Source organism: Drosophila novamexicana, unplaced genomic scaffold, assembly GCF_003285875.2.
Source record: "Drosophila novamexicana strain 15010-1031.04,08,12 unplaced genomic scaffold, DnovRS2.1 tig00000689-arrow-pilon, whole genome shotgun sequence".
In the NCBI taxonomy this organism is placed as follows: Eukaryota; Metazoa; Arthropoda; class Insecta; order Diptera; family Drosophilidae; genus Drosophila; species Drosophila novamexicana.
The window spans coordinates 2,290,432-2,307,157 of record NW_020824818.1 but is presented as its reverse complement, the minus strand read 5'-3'; the positions used below and the strand labels follow the sequence as shown (position 1 = coordinate 2,307,157).

Below are 16,726 nucleotides of genomic sequence, written 5' to 3'. Positions count from 1 at the left end.
ATATCTAACTGAATGGCAATACTTCAGCAAATGTGTCCCCAACCTCAACATTCCCCCAGTTTTCCGTTTGCCAGTATTGGAATGCGCTCTGACAGACGCTGCGTTGTTGCGGTGTTGTCAACACTTGCGACCTCTGGAAGACCCCAAATAAAAAATCAAAAATATAACTTCAAATATTATATGGGAGGTAATAAATAAAACGTTCGTTTGCGCCTCAACCAACGGCTGCAAAAGGTGGGTGTTTCCGTGTTAAAGCTCGCAGGTGATTTTATGTGGTTTTTATGTTTGTGCTGTTGTGTGTGTGTGTGTGTGTGTGTGTGTGTGTGTGTGTGTGTGTGTGTGTGTGTGCTGCGTGTGTGGCTGCTGCTCTTGTTGTTGTTAAATTGGGTAGCTGAAACGTAATGTAATTAGTTGGCACAACCAAATACATAATGAGTACAATTTAAAGACCTATGTGGTTCACCAAGATTTAAGTAAACGGCAAACAATACTTTGAGTATTTTACAGTAAGCACCCAAAAATACTTGTTACTTTGATATGCGCATAAACTGCAACTATAATTGGGACTTTTCTGTAATCCATAAATAATTGCATCGAGGTTTCCGACACGTGTTTCAATTAAATTTCCTTGGCTTCAATCGTATCGCTGTAACGTCTTATGTAATCCAATATTGTACAGATTTTTAAAAAGTCTGATTTAACTTACCCTATGGTTATTTGCATAACGTTACGCAATTAATTAAATAATTAAAAACTGATTTCGTATTCTCTGTTTTCAAACAGCAACGGAAATCAGACAGACAACTCAACCAGACAAAAGGGAGACAAGTAAAGACCGCTTGAAATAAATTAACTATGCTCTTGTTTTTAATACCCTTACAGAGGATGCCAACAGTTACTTGTGAATTGTGTTACGCTTTGTAAAAAGAGAAGAGAAGAAGAAGAAAAGAGAAGAGAATATAAAAGCATATTTATAAATTTCTGTTAATCATTAACACCTTATATTTTATAATAATCGGAAAATATCTCTGAACAACTATGTCTATTTTCCCATCTAATCTTTTTTGATAACAGCCCATTTGTGATCGACAAACATCAACAAATATCTGCAAATTTCTGTAAAATGATAAGACAAAAAACAAATATGTTACATATGTGCTCATAGGTATATCAGACCGAAAATAAAAACTCTATTTAAAGAGAATATTTTGAAGAAACCAGGAATATTTGTTTCTTTGTAGAGATTGGATTATCTATTAAGTAATTTAAGGGTTTCGCCCATCTATATATAATTGTCCATACATATGTGCTTGTGAGTGCATTCAATCTTCGGCATCCCCCGAAAAGCCAACTGTTCTCTTTTATTGTTCCCTTTATTCGTTCACCTCATTCCCTTTGTCATTGTCATTGGTGTTGCGCTTGTTGTTGTCCATTTGGTTGTTGCTGTTGCTGCTTTTGCTGCTGTTGCTGCTGCAAATGTTGCGCATTGAACTTTTAATTAGTAAAATGTGACGTCTGCTTAAGCGAGCAACCCCACGCAGGCTGAAAGGTAAGCCGTGTAAGGTGCCAGGTGTTGGGAGGATGGGTTCGGTTCGACGCAAAGCAAATGACAACAAAATGAAATTCATTTCTATGCACAGATTGTTTGCCTTTGCAGGTGGGCGGGCGTGCCATTGCATAACATTTTGTTTGTTTATGTTTCGGGGCTTTTATGATGTCGACATCGACGACAAGTTCATAAATTATGAACAATTAAAATGTAGCCCGGGAATTGCTTGGGGCAAGGTAAACGCGCTCACAGTTAATTTGGGGTTCCTGCACGCTACTCAGCTAGGTTCATCAAAAATGTTTGCATATGTCACAAACAAGGGGTCCATACAATTGAAACGAGCTACGGTGAAGCCACGTAGCCAGTGGCTTTGCCTAGCTTGTCATGTGTTGTCTACTGCTTCAATTTTTAGTTTACAGTCCCCAGTTGATGTACATAAATAAAAAATAAAAAAACAAATAAAAAATTTTAAGTTACAATCAAACCTATGTATAATCTACCGATAACAGCGCCCCAGCCGCCAAAAGGGGCCATTCCGGGTTTGACGAATTTTGGCCCGAATTTAAACCATTCTCTGCTCACGCAGGCGCCCTTCAAGCCCCATTAGCAAGGAATTCGATCAAATGTCATAAAGTTCTAAGATAAACCAAAAGTCTAAGGCGTTTATATTGGACTCCAGTTCAAAAATCTAATCCAACTGAAGTGAGTAATGCCCCCGTTATAGCCTGAAAATATCGTTTTAACAATTATTGCTTTTACCATTATCCACATCATTCCTACACAGTTTACCATGTGGCAGCCAGACATTCCCAGTTGGTGTTACAATAATTCCATGTCGATGCCTGATCCCAATGCACAATTCATGAATACACTCTATCCACAACAACAGCAGCAGCAAACATTTGTGTCACCAGGATCTTCCATGCAACCAACGTATGCCTATGCGCCCCAAATGCAGCAAGCACAGCCATCCCATTATTATGGCCCGTCGCAGACGCAGCCCGTAAACAATTTCTTAAATTCCTACAACTCGTTCAACTCTACCAACGCGGCCCAGATGCAGCCACAGGCTGTGTCCTTGGCTCGGGCTCAGCAGCAGGCTTGGGTTGATTATCCTCCGCAGAGCTTCAACTATTGGTATCAGAACCAGGATAATTTAAGTATCTTGGCACCGCAGTCCTTTTGTCAGACTAAGCCAATTATAAGTCTGGTGAGAAAACTATAATACTTTGACACAGTGCAGTACCGTACAGTACATTTTAGAAGATATAGACATGTTTTAATCGAGTCTGCCAACCCAACAATATCTGTGGCTCATGAAGCCCGTTAATTAATTAACCGCCTTGCGGTTTAAAACATACAAATATGATTAGAAAAATCTGTTGGTTAAGGCCCAAAATATTTAGGCTATGCGCTTTCAAAGTTCCTTATTTTGATAATATAGCCTTGATTTTGATATTTCTTTAAAATATGTGCATTGACTTTGTCAGAATATTTCTAGCATTTAATGCAATTAATAAGCCCGCAACGCAGATCAATTTAGCCGAGCATTTCATTTTTCTTCGCAATTAATTTAAGACATTTTTATACATTTTATAACAAGGCTTGCAAACGGAATTTACGCAATTAGCAAGCTTCTCAAAAGTATTTTGTTCATATTAGAATCGGATAACATTAAATAAGCTTAAAGCACATTTAATCAATTTCATTTTCAATAGCAGGAGGATGGGTTCGTAGCATGCCACCATCAAAGATCGCCTTCAAGCGCCCTCTCATGCTACCGAGCTGGCAATCGGCAAGGAATTGAATATTTTTCGCACCACAGCAGCGGAAGTCTCAGTCGCATTGATAGCGTCTCCAGTTTTAAAAACCAACAAGGCTTGCGCATTCGGAATTCTGAGCAGGATTTAGTCGAATATCGTCGCATAGCCGCACGCAAGCTGAAATCAATCGAAAAACGTGAAGGAACTGGGCTGCGGGCGCCGCAGGAACTGCAAATTAAGGAGATCGAACAGGGGTGCAGCCTAGTGAATGAGAACTATCAAGTGGAGATCAGCCCGAAAGCGCCGACTACTCAAAATGTGGTTGTCGAAGGGCAGCAGGAAAGCAGAGACAACGGTTTCTTCAAAAAACTTGGACTGTTTAAGGATCCGTTTTTGCGTAGACAACAGAAATCCTGTGATCAGAACTGCGATCCGAGCAGCTCACAGGATACAATTGAACGTCCACGCAAGAAACGAAACTTCTTGAAACGCCTCCTTGGCGGCATGCATTATCCCTCGCATGTCGATTTAACTGTTCTTGTGGAGCAGGATCAGCTCGAGGCGATAGAATTCGGCAAACGGTAGAATAATACACAGACTCAATATCAACTTCCGATATATGTAATATTCTTTTCATAATATAAAAAAAAAATACTCCACTCAATTAAGCTCCACTTATTATTATCACCTTATAGAAATATATGTAGCGACAGTAAGTAGATTGTGATAAATAAACTTTATATCAATTGAAACGCTTTTTGAACCACAACACGAGTAATTTTTAAAGTTCCAACTTTCGAGCGACAACTCTGACTATTTATAAATAATTACCAATTTACAAAGTGGATTGAGGGAAAAGGAGAATTGGAGTACCCGTAGAATAAATATAAGATTTTTATTAAATTTCCAAGCACACCAAAAAAACGTTTAATTGCACATTTTACTTGATATTCCAGTACATTGAAAAATCTCGTGGACGGACAGCGCCCGTTCAAGAGAAGTGTCCGCGTAATAGACAAGAAATGTATATGATTCATAATGGTTAAAGAGAAAATGTCCGCCCATGAGGGCTGTCCGCCTAAGAGGAGTGCCCGCAAGGAGAGCTTTCGCTATGTCTCCAACACTCAAGACACATCTAATGATGAGTTAATTCATTAAAAATAAGTTAAATATGACACGTGTGAGGTCTCGTTGCCAACAAGTTTTTCCACGAACAACTAGATAAATTCCAACTTATGCAGAACTGACACCACGGATTAGCTTTTAACCCACCGCAGCGATCAACCACTGTGACAGCGGTTTCAATTTGTGTCGCAAGCGTTAACGGCGGCTCATTAAACAGCCATCAGCGCTTATTAATTTTGACATTTCGATGGCCATATATCATTATCCGGCTGGCAAGCCATCAGCAGCTCGCCAGCATCCACCGCACAGCATTTGGCAGGCAGACAAATTCGGAAAAAAAATAACCAATAATAATTGCGCAGTTAACACGCTAATCAGCTCGTTACCGACTCTTTGATTTCAAACTGATTGAAGACCATGCCCAGTTTTATGGCACGAAACCAGCACAAAATACTTTTGAATAGTTTTCCCGCAGGTTTTGGGCGAAACAAACACGCTGCGAGGGCGGCACGAACACAATTTAAGTTAAAAAAAATTGGTTTAAGGGCTTTAACTAAATGGTTGTAAAATGTTGTTAGTAAACCTCTTAATCAACTGCTTAACCAAAAGCCAACATATACTATAATATTGTTTATAGAATATACAAATATTGTTCCTTAAATGTCGGTAATTTTAATATAGATATTGCTTTTTTTATTTTCAGACAATTTTATGCTATATTTGTTTCAATACAATAAACATTAAAAGAAGAATTTTAAATTTATAGCTTCAATTTTCATAATTAATGTGAAACTTTCCTAAAAGGAACATTGTTACCCAAATCGTTTAGCTATTTCTTCTCCTTCACATTTGAAACTTATTTGTTTAAATTTACAGAATACGTTTGACAATAAAGTTGCAGTCGAACGAGAGAGCTTGATTTAGTGTGCTAATTAAAGTCATTTGTTCTATTAAACTCATGCTATTACCAAAAAATTGCAATATATTTGAGTTATTTTAAGAGCTTTCATACCTCAAACTATAAATATCTTCCATTCTCTGGGAACTATCGACTGCCATATTAATTTGACGGCTTTTCAAACTGTTTGAACGCCCCTCTCGTTCAATGCGCTGCTTATTAACATTTCAATAAATTGTTGTAAGTATTATTGCAGGGGCGTGGCAGCAGTGTTTGCCTGTCATTAGTAACGGCTCAGAGCAGAAGGTGCAACAACTGCGACGCGGTCAGCGAAAAATGCAACGCTCCATTGGGCCGCACGCACAGGTAGACAGGGAGACCGAGAGCTTGAAAGAGATAGGGATTGAGACATACCCAATCTAGTTATAATACACCCATAATACTTGGTCATAAAAGTGCATACGCCTTTGGTGTTATTCGTTAACGAGTAGCAGTCGAAAATCCCATAAATGAGGTCGACACGAAACTTGTGGCCCTGTTATGACTTCTTCTGGCAAACATGACGTCAAATCGAATTTGCAGTCATCTTTTTTATATGGAGAAAAATACCAGAAACTGTGGGTAACCCATTGCCCATGCCCATGTCTCAACCACGTTGTCTGCTGACAGCCCCAGCGAGCAATAAGTTTCAAATGGAGCCGACGACGACGTCCAAGTTGTCGCTCATGTCAACGCAAAGAGCGATGAGCTCTGCCTGAAGTTGGCAGGGTAAAAGTGATGACGAGGGGGAAGCTGCAGGTAACAGGGGGGCGGCTGCCAAGACTGTGAGGGCAGAGAGATGCTAAGATGCTGAGACGCAGCCCAATGCATTGCCGTCATCATCGTTGCAAAACGTTTCGATTTCATCGAATATCATTGAAGTATTTCGGCATGCACTGAGAGAAATCATTGGAGTGTGCTAAAAATTGTGATGCTACAATGCATTTGAGGAATCTATGAATATTAAATGCTTGGAATATCTATTCAAATAAGTCAAATATAAATATGAAAAATATGCTTTGGAATTTACATATCATAGAATTACATAATCAAATTTATGTCTGACAAATTTTGACTTTAGGGCTATAAATAAATGATCTAATATACATTTTGTTCATATTTTATGTGCCTCATAGAAGAAGAGATCAACTTAATTATCCACTAGATAAGATATCAGTAGAGCATAGGAGAGATTTTATATTTATAAGTTTAATATAATTGTTGTTAAGACAACTTACGAGGCAAAACAATCATATATGTAATAATATAATATTTATGCATGCAAATGAAGATCAACTAGATCATTTTTAAAAGGATATATTCAACAACTAGATAATTGTTATAAAAATGTAAGAGCTGCTTTGCGCTTGAACACAATTTAATTTAGAAATAGCATATCTTTCTATTTCTTTCCAACATTTTAAGGACTAGGTATACATTTTGCTCAGCTCCCAATATATAATAAAATATAAACAAAGCACAAGTTTTGTAAGTCGTTAATACTATTAACAACAATTGAATTCAGTGTCTATTAGAACCAAAAATAATTTTAAAAAACTAAATAGAACCAAAGAGAATATAAAAATCTGTACTTCGGTTAAATATCTTTTATAACCAAAAAAAAAAAAATATTGTTATATTGTTATAACCAAAAACAATATAAAAAGCTGCCCAATATTTGTACAATAAATGCATCAATTTGCGAACCGCTCAAATTTGTGAAAACCCAATATGTCAATACCAAATATGCAAAACCTATTCATGTACTATATTTAAAATGTTATAGGTTTGTCGAATATTCTGTATTTAAATATTTGAGCTAAAATGTGTTGTAATTGAAATTGTTCTACAACATTTTAAGCTACAACATCACAAATCAAGTTTTTTATATTTTCAAACCATTCCAAACACATAAATAAAAATTATCCTTAAGTGGTGAAATGTTTTTACTTAATATTTAATCCCTACTTTAGACTCTAAATAAAATATGTATAACAGCCAAAACGCAGTGAAAAACTATATAGAACAGCCTATTGCCACTAAAAATGTTGCAAGCATTTGTAAGAAGAAGAAGAATTATAGAGAAATGAACATTTTTTGTAAACCAATAAATTATTTAGCATGTATAAATCACAGGGGGCAGGCGAAAGGCCGCACGAAACTTGCGCTGAAAACATGTTAAAGCCATTCAAAGATTTATTTCGAGATGCTGCCCAAGAGGCTGAAGCGCGTGAAGAGCCCGAGAGATGCCAAGGAGCAGGAGTCAGACTGGAGCGGAACTGAAAGGGCTGCACAGGCAGAGAAAGAGAGAGAGAGAGAGATGGAGAGAAAGCAATAAAGCATGAAAGAAAGAAATGAGTAGGCAAAGTTTCGTGGCTGTTAACGCTTTTTATTTTAATTTTCACTCGTTACAGAAGATTTCCAAGCGCAATGACGACTGCCGAGTGCCAGTTGCCAGTCGGACTGAATATGTGTCAGGCCAGGGCTGAGCTGAGCTGAACGGAGGGAAGCAGCAGGTACCTCTAGCAGTTCCACCCTACCCCCAATCACCACCAGCACCACACACACAACACATCCGCCACTTGGCTGCCCAGACAACTTAAGCGAAACTTTGCCAGCGAGCGAGCGGCGTCTCGCGGAATCACTTAAATTTGTATACTCTGTACGCAACTAAAATGTGCACAAAAAGGGTATAACACAGTTGTCTAAGCTCTGCTATTTACGCTTTTCCAATTGGAGAGTCTATTTTGGAGTTACAATCAAATTCTGTATTAATTTATCGTTTTATTTAAATTTCTCATGTTTTGCAATCTATTTTCCTCAGTCGGCAGAAATGACAATTTTTAGAAATTTGAATTATTTAGAAATAAGAATCTGTATTTTTATGAAATACATTTAAAATATTTGAAAATATCAGACTATATAAAGTTACGATTAGTCGCAAATAAAATTATTTCTGGAACCGGGATGGTTTTTATAATAATAATAAAATTAAATTCGATTATTAAATTTATCTAAATTACATTTTTATAATTTATTTAAAAAATAGAATCTGTATATTTATGAAATATGCAATAATTATATTTCCAAAAAATTTGGATATAGCAGACTATAAAAAAATTCATTTTTTCTCAAATTAGAATCCATTTTGGTTTGAAAAAGTGTTTTTCTAATTAAAGCCAAAATAAATAGAAAATACAATTTATTTTGATTACTAAATGTAATTAATAATTATATTATTATTAATTTGAAGTTACAAAATTTTGCTAAACTAAAACTTTTGTTTTAGCCCAATTTTTATTCCTATGAGCTGCAAGTTTGAGCTATAAACTCTTCAGTTTTTGTGCAAACTATTTTCCACAGCGCTTTATATTCGTTTCATTAAGTCGAGAAGCTTCTAAGGACACTTCGGACCATGTTACAGGATATCACCTAGTCGCGCAGGCTAACACTTTGTTGTTAGAACCGTCTGTTGGGCAGCCTGTACTGCTGGGGCTGCTGGGGCTGCTGTTAGGGCTGCTGCTCTTTGATTTCGTGGCAGCTTTTAAGTGTTTAACTTCAGCAAATGCCGCCGAGCAACGAAATAGCGCACACAACGCACAACTTTCTTTATGCCGGCTCATAATTTACTGGGCTGCCCGGTTCTAGTTTCAGGACTTCATTTCTATGTCTGGATCGGTCTGCCTGGCTGTCTGTTAAGCAGTTGCATTAAGGCCGCAGAACTTCGTTATGCTGGAGTTGGATTCGGGATTTCTTTTATGAGACACAATCAAATTATTACTTGAAATCAGAAGTGGTGCAAAAGAGCGCCAAAAAATCATTAGGAGTGCGCATTAAGCACTTGAAACGGAGTCCCAAAAACATTTCAAATGTGGTAAGTGGGTGTCTATGAGACGATAATCTTCTAATGACTTCCATAGAAGTGGCAGAGACGATGGACTAACGAAAACGCCAGCTCTTGGCAAAATAATGAAGCAGCTTGAAAATCAATTGATTTTTGAGATCTAATATGAGAATACCTAAACCTAACCTAACGGGGATTACTTGCAGCGAACTAACCAACTCAATAACTGTACATTTAACTAGTTTTATGAGCGGAGCAGCCTCTCTAAGTGATTCTCAAAAGTCAACTTTACGGGAAAACATTGATGCCCAGTTTTATGGCACGAAACCAGCACAAAATACTTTTGAATAGTTTTCCCGCAGGTTTTGGGCGAAACAAACACGCTGCGAGGGCGGCACGAACACAATTTAAGTTAAAAAAAATTGGTTTAAGGGCTTTAACTAAATGGTTGTAAAATGTTGTTAGTAAACCTCTTAATCAACTGCTTAACCAAAAGCCAACATATACTATAATATTGTTTATAGAATATACAAATATTGTTCCTTAAATGTCGGTAATTTTAATATAGATATTGCTTTTTTTATTTTCAGACAATTTTATGCTATATTTGTTTCAATACAATAAACATTAAAAGAAGAAGACAATTTTAAATTTATAGCTTCAATTTTCATAATTGATGTGAAACTTTCCTAAAAGGAACATTGTTACCCAAATCGTTGAGCTATTTCTTCTCCTTCACATTTGAAACTAAATCGTTTTAATTTACAGAATACGTTTGACAATAAAGTTGCAGTCGAACTAGAGAGCTTAATTTAGTGTGCTAATTAAAGTCATTTGTTCTATTAAACTCATGCTATTACCAAAAAATTGCAATATATTTGAGTTATTTTAAGAGCTTTCATACCTCAAACTATAAATATCTTCCATTCTCTGGGAACTATCGACTGCCATATTAATTTGACGGCTTTTCAAACTGTTTGAACGCCCCTCTCGTTCGATGCGCTGCTCATTAACATTTCAATAAATTGTTGTAAGTCTTATTGCAGGGGCGTGGCAGCAGTGTTTGCCTGTCATTAGTAACGGCTCAGAGCGGAAGGTGCAACAACTGCGACGCGGTCAGCGAAAAATGCAACGCTCCATTGGGCCGCACGCACAGGTAGACAGGGAGACCGAGAGCTTGAAAGAGATAGGGATTGAGACATACCCAATCTAGTTATAATACACCCATAATACTTGGTCATAAAAGTGCATACGCCTTTGGTGTTATTCGTTAACGAGTAGCAGTCGAAAATCCCATAAATGAGGTCGACACGAAACTTGTGGCCCTGTTATGACTTCTTCTGGCAAACATGACGTCAAATCGAATTTGCAGTCATCTTTTTTATATGGAGAAAAATACCAGAAACTGTGGGTAACCCATTGCCCATGCCCATGTCTCAACCACGTTGTCTGCTGACAGCCCCAGCGAGCAATAAGTTTCAAATGGAGCCGACGACGACGTCCAAGTTGTCGCTCATGTCAACGCAAAGAGCGATGAGCTCTGCCTGAAGTTGGCAGGGTAGAAGTGATGACGAGGGGGAAGCTGCAGGTAACAGGGGGGCGGCTGCCAAGACTGTGAGCGCAGAGAGATGCTAAGATGCTGAGATGCTGAGACGCAGCCCAATGCATTGCCGTCATCATCGTTGCAAAACGTTTCGATTTCATCGAATATCATTGAAGTATTTCGGCATGCACTGAGAGAAATCATTGGAGTGTGCTAAAAATTGTGATGCTACAATGCATTTGAGGAATCTATGAATATTAAATGCTTGGAATATCTATTCAAATAAGTCAAATATAAATATGAAAAATATGCTTTGGAATTTACATATCATAGAATTACATAATCAAATTTATGTCTGACAAATTTTGACTTTAGGGCTATAAATAAATGATCTAATATACATTTTGTTCATATTTTATGTGCCTCATAGAAGAAGAGATCAACTTAATTATCCACTAGATAAGATATCAGTAGAGCATAGGAGAGATTTTATATTTATAAGTTTAATATAATTGTTGTTAAGACAACTTACGAGGCAAAACAATCATATATGTAATAATATAATATTTATGCATGCAAATGAAGATCAACTAGATCATTTTTAAAAGGATATATTCAACAACTAGATAATTGTTATAAAAATGTAAGAGCTGCTTTGCGCTTGAACACAATTTAATTTAGAAATAGCATATCTTTCTATTTCTTTCCAACATTTTAAGGACTAGGTATACATTTTGCTCAGCTCCCAATATATAATAAAATATAAACAAAGCACAAGTTTTGTAAGTCGTTAAGCACTTGAAACGGAGTCCCAAAAACATTTCAAATGTGGTAAGTGGGTGTCTATGAGACGATAATCTTCTAATGACTTCCATAGAAGTGGCAGAGACGATGGACTAACGAAAACGCCAGCTCTTGGCAAAATAATGAAGCAGCTTGAAAATCAATTGATTTTTGAGATCTAATATGAGAATACCTAAACCTAACCTAACGGGGATTACTTGCAGCGAACTAACCAACTCAATAACTGTACATTTAACTAGTTTTATGAGCGGAGCAGCCTCTCTAAGTGATTCTCAAAAGTCAACTTTACGGGAAAACATTGATCAGATGAAAGCTTTCATTTAACGCCTTTCGAAAAACACTTTGCGGATGCGAAAAGCTTTCTAGGCAAGTGTTGTTAAGTTGTTCCGTTTAGCACATATTAAAAAAAAAACCCCCCGAAGACAATAACAACTACCTTAAGCTATCCAACCGTATTGTAGCACTTCGAAACACCTAAAAGCTTTATACACGCACTTAAAGATCTTTACGATTTTGGAAATAAGAGTTTGTTTATTTTGAACTTTTTACAGCAACAAAAATTGTTACCCGCTCAAGAGCTGAGAAAACAAACGTTTTGACCCCAATAAACGCATAAATATGGCAGCTGCTTGAGACCAATCGAAATCGTCATAAAGTATGAGTACTGTAAAGTCGAACCTCCCCCGCATCCTACCGCACGCTGTTGTACACACAGCTTAATAATAAAGGCAGCTAATCTGAGGCACACACACGTCGCAGACACGCAAAAGTTGACAGAATTCTTTTATAAAAATTTCCGCACACAATAGACGCATTATGTCTCCCGTTTGTGTGGACTTTTTAAGTAAATTATAAAAAATTAAAGAATTTTAAAGTCGGATTCGCAAACCCAACAGAGACAAAAATGTTGCAGTCATGCATTACCGATTGCGCAATGCTCTACAATTTCAATGCTTCTATCAAAACCGAAAACACACGAGCATACTACAGTGAAGACGCTCCCAACGGACACTATTATTTTTAGGCGGACATCCCCATTGGGCGAACCTTATCTCCTAAGCCATTATGAATTAGGCCACCCATTCCCTCTATTGGGCGGACACTCTTCTTGAACGGAATCGGGTAATTACCCGACATTCGCTGTCCACCCAAGGGAGATTTTACTGTATCTATAGCAACAAAAATGGGAAAGATTTCAATTTATTTTCGTCCATGTATTGATTCTTTGACTGATTTTAATACTATTCTTCCAGTTTTTTTGCTTAAGTCAATAATGAGATTATTTAGATTAATCTTTTAAGAGAACTCTCACAAAAAAAGGCTAGCAATACTTTGAAACAAAATAGTTTAAGTAGCTTATCCTTTCTAATAAAAGAAAATAACTTAATATTTTTTTAAATTTTGAACATGCCACGTCTTTTTCCTAAATATGCGCCCATATACTCTCTTTCAGTTTGTGAACAGTGTGGGATAAATATTCAAAAGTCAACGACTACCAGACGGTCACACTGGCAGACGTGCCAGACAAGGACTGGCCGCCAGGAAGTTGAAGGAAGCGCACACAATGTGGGAATGTCATTTTGCTTCAGACTGTCACAGATCTGTGTGCGTCTGTGTGTGTGTGTGTCTGTGTTTTTGTGTGCAAGGACCTTTCGTTGTAGTTGCCCTACCCCCTTTTAGCGCATTTCGCAAACTGTCATTTCGCCCCTCTCCCGCATCTTTTCTCATTGTGCAAAGTGCTGCTCTGCCGTGTTACATTTGCAAAGGTAAAACCGAACATCGTCTCTGTCAATTGGAACTGATTGCGACGCGTCGTCCTGCGGTTGTTCATTAATGTTTCTTCCTATGTTTAGCTTGTCGAGGCATTTCTTTGCTAAGCTTCAGATTAACACACAAAAATGTCAACTTGTATTGAACGGCGTAGAACGGCGCTTAAGGATATTTTCCTTGACTCGAAATATATGTACCATATATTTTAGCTTACTTAGAACAGATTGGGTTCATTTTTCAAACTAAATTTGACAGTATAGATAGAACTTTACCTATGTGTACAACTGTTCTAGCTATCGTGCATGCGGCCTTAAATTCCCATCTTCCACCCAGAATGAGTTTAAAAATAACAGCTTGAACTTTCCAATTTTTTAAAACTTACAAGCGGAGTTTTTCATGACCTAGACTTGATTTTCATTTCATGAAAAGTTTGGTATCCTAGCTCGTACAGTTTAGGCTATGTATTGTACATCAATCAATCAATCAATCAATCAAGCAATCAATCAGTCAGTGAGCAGAAAAAGTGTTTAAGTGAAAAACTGCTAAGAATAAACATTCCTAGGCTAAAAAATGTAATCTCTTGCCTATTTGGCATTAATCTATTTTTATAGTCTTTTTGAGGTAAATATCGTGCTTAACAAAATGCCAAAAAATTGAATAGTAAGTCCAGCAAAAAATGTCCCTTAACAGAACTTTTGATTAAAAATTCCCTTAAGGTTTCCATTTGCTTAATTTATAAATACTACAAAACTTACACACATACATACAAAGTAAACTCATAAATTCTTTTAAAATTCAATACTCTCTCTGTCTTTCTTTTTCTCTCTCGCTCTCACACACACACACACACACACAAAAGCGCACACAAATCAAGTTGCTGCACTAGACACAGCGACGCTTAAATAGAATTCCAATGAAGCTATTAAATAAAAATCTCAGCAGGAACCACAGCGCTCTTAACTTAAAATTAATTACAATTAAGCAAAGAAAACAACAACAACAACGAAAAAAGTACGAAGAGAACAAAAGAGTACAAAAGAGGCCAAAAGCCGGGCAACTACTTACAACAGTCACGAGTTGAAAGACTAACACGCTAAGCGCTTCGCATTAAATCCAAAAGAGCGTCTCAGTCGCTGTCGGAGTCGCAGTCGCAGCACAAAATTTAACACTAACTGCGCTGCCGGCGGCAATGGCGTCTGCTGTTGCTGCTGCTAATCCACTTTTACTGTTCTTCCGCTCACTCCTACACCAACACACACGCATTTACATGACACATGCACGCACACATGTATGTGCAAAGGTAGCGTCGGCGACGCTGCAATTTTTTTTTTTTTTTTTTGTATTATTTTGCACGCTGCGCTTTTGTTGTTTGTGGTTTTTGTTGTTGTTGTTGTTGTAGTTGCTGCTCAGCTGCTGCGCTGCCGCTGCCGCTGCCTGACGCTTTTCGCACTGATTGTTACACACTAAAATCGAATTAAACTTGTGCGCCGTGCAGTTGTTGTTCCCGTTGTAGTTGTTGTTGTTGTTGTTATTGTTCCGATTGTTGTTGCTTTATTTTTGCTGCACTCTCCACACAACTTTCGCTCTAACTTTTACTTTGTTTGCAGCGCAGGACACGTATACAAAAAATAAAAGGACGCACAGCGTAAAAAACTTTTAAAAACGTGCAATTTTTTGTTGTTGTTCTGCTTCTGCTTCTTCTTCTTCCGCTACTACTTTTCAGCTTCTTCTTGTTTGGCTGCTGCAAGCGCGAAGCGAAGCGAACGCGCAAAAAGGATTTTCTAATAAGAAACGCGACAAAAGTTGGACGATGCGATCAACGGCGCGACGGTCGTAGCGGGACTTATCCCATTTTCATTTTGTTGAATTTATCGTAATTATTTTTTATTGTTTATGCTTTATTGTTGGTTCCAGATCAAAGGGAAAAGGTGGCACGAAACTTTTTAAGGTATGCAATTTTCTGCAGCTGATAAATCAGTTTGTTTTATGCGCTTTAAAAATTAAAATTGCTTTTCAAATGTAATTATTCTCGTCTTTTATGGGATTGTCCTTTTATTTGGCTAGCTTGTGCTAAAATTCCAATTGGATCGGATAATTAAAAGCCTTCAGCTAATGCTCTTGTAGGGAAATTTTCTCTTTGGATTTACTGGCCACACATTACATTTTGTCAAAGGAATTCAAACTACATTTCTCTTTTAATCCTATTTATAATATTTTTATTTTCTTTTTTATTTTCAAATTATTTATATTAAAGTTGTTTTTGATTCAATTTAAAAATCAGTTCCTTGCATTAGATTTTAATGCAAATTGATATATATATTTGGTTTATTATTTATTTTAAGTGATATAAAATTTTTATTTATTTATAGTAAATAAAAATTTGATTCAAGCTCACATTTTTATATTGTTTAAAAAATTATTAAGTTAAAGTTAAAATGTTTTTCTATTAATTGAATGCGCTTTGCAAATCTTCCATAAAAATCTAATATTACTGAAATTCCCAATCAATGCGATCTAAAAATATCCAAACTTCCTTTTTTAATAGAATTTCCCTTTAAACACGCTCTTAAGATTTTCTCTTTCACAATCGGCAAAACTGATCTTCACTATTCTCTTTTATAATTTTTTAACATTCCATCGGTTAATTCTGCTGGCATCCAATTGGAATATTCGCACAAGCTATTTTAGTATATTTCTATTTTATCATTTTTATATAAAATTTCTAATGAATTATTATATTATTATGCACTGCCGCATCCTTAAAATGCAACACACACAGACACACTTCGCACAACAGCAATATACGCACGTGTGTGTGTGCCTTTCAGTTAATCGGAGCTTTCGTTTTACCGCTAGCACAAACCGTACGCACAGAAAATCACTTGAAAACTGTTCGGCCGGCGCGTCGGATGTGCCCGAACTGGCAGCAGGCACCACAGCCAATGATGTTGCGACAACATTGTTGCTGCAACGTGTCGCGTTGCAACGAGCCGAAGACTGTAGTTGTGAATGGCAGCAATGTTGCTGCAACCGGTTTGAGTGAAAATGGGCTGCAGCTCATGCAGGCTTGTCACGAACACGTTTGAACTGGTTTGCGACAGTTTTGCAGTCACTGCGGTGAGTATAAGCTGAGCAACATCTTAAAATGTTGCTAAACAGCCGCAAAGGAGGTCAAATAATATCTTAATGCGAGCAATTCTTGTTTTATAATCAAGTTATAATTGTTAACAGCCAAACAATAGTCAATAATGACTCAACAAGTATTTTTTCTATGAGCGTGGGTGGGGCAGAAAATGCCCTTCACGCCTGGCAAACAATTTGGGGAAAAGCGATTAAAGGCGCAGACAAATTGAGCAATTAGGCTGGAAAATTGTTTATACCGTAGTAAATG

The 16,726-nt window shown here is 37.1% G+C and overlaps 2 protein-coding genes across 3 annotated transcripts in view; one reads left to right on the top strand and one right to left on the bottom strand.

Annotated features, from left to right (window-relative positions):
- LOC115763081 (protein madd-4) overlaps window positions 1–14,611 on the bottom strand; it is a 74,621-nt gene extending 60,010 nt beyond the window's left edge. Inside the window, exon 1 of the mRNA XM_030705511.1 lies at window positions 14,401–14,611. The gene's annotated coding sequence lies outside the window, so the exon portion shown is untranslated. The remainder of the gene's footprint in view (window positions 1–14,400) is intronic.
- LOC115763082 lies at window positions 1,961–3,976 on the top strand. Of its 2 annotated transcripts, none has more exons than XM_030705513.1 (3): window positions 1,961–2,251; window positions 2,334–2,759; window positions 3,271–3,976. In XM_030705513.1, exons 2-3 carry the CDS (start codon window positions 2,340–2,342, stop codon window positions 3,895–3,897), a joined length of 1,047 nt encoding a protein of 348 aa, XP_030561373.1. In that variant the 5' UTR covers window positions 1,961–2,251; window positions 2,334–2,339; the 3' UTR covers window positions 3,898–3,976. The 2 variants fall into 2 exon arrangements, with proteins under 2 accessions (XP_030561373.1, XP_030561372.1); XM_030705512.1 differs by having other exon boundaries at window positions 3,268–3,976.
- Window positions 14,612–16,726: the final 2,115 nt, after the last annotated feature.

What these genes read in the sequence shown, in the direction of transcription:
- LOC115763082 (XM_030705512.1), top strand. Translation starts at nt 2,340, where the DNA reads ATGTGGCAGCCAGACATTCCCAGTTGGTGTTACAATAATTCCATGTCG. An exon ending in CTAAGCCAATTATAAGTCTG is followed by an intron (nt 2,760 to 3,267) that starts GTGAGAAAACTA and finishes CATTTTCAATAG; the next exon opens with CAGGAGGATGGGTTCGTAGC.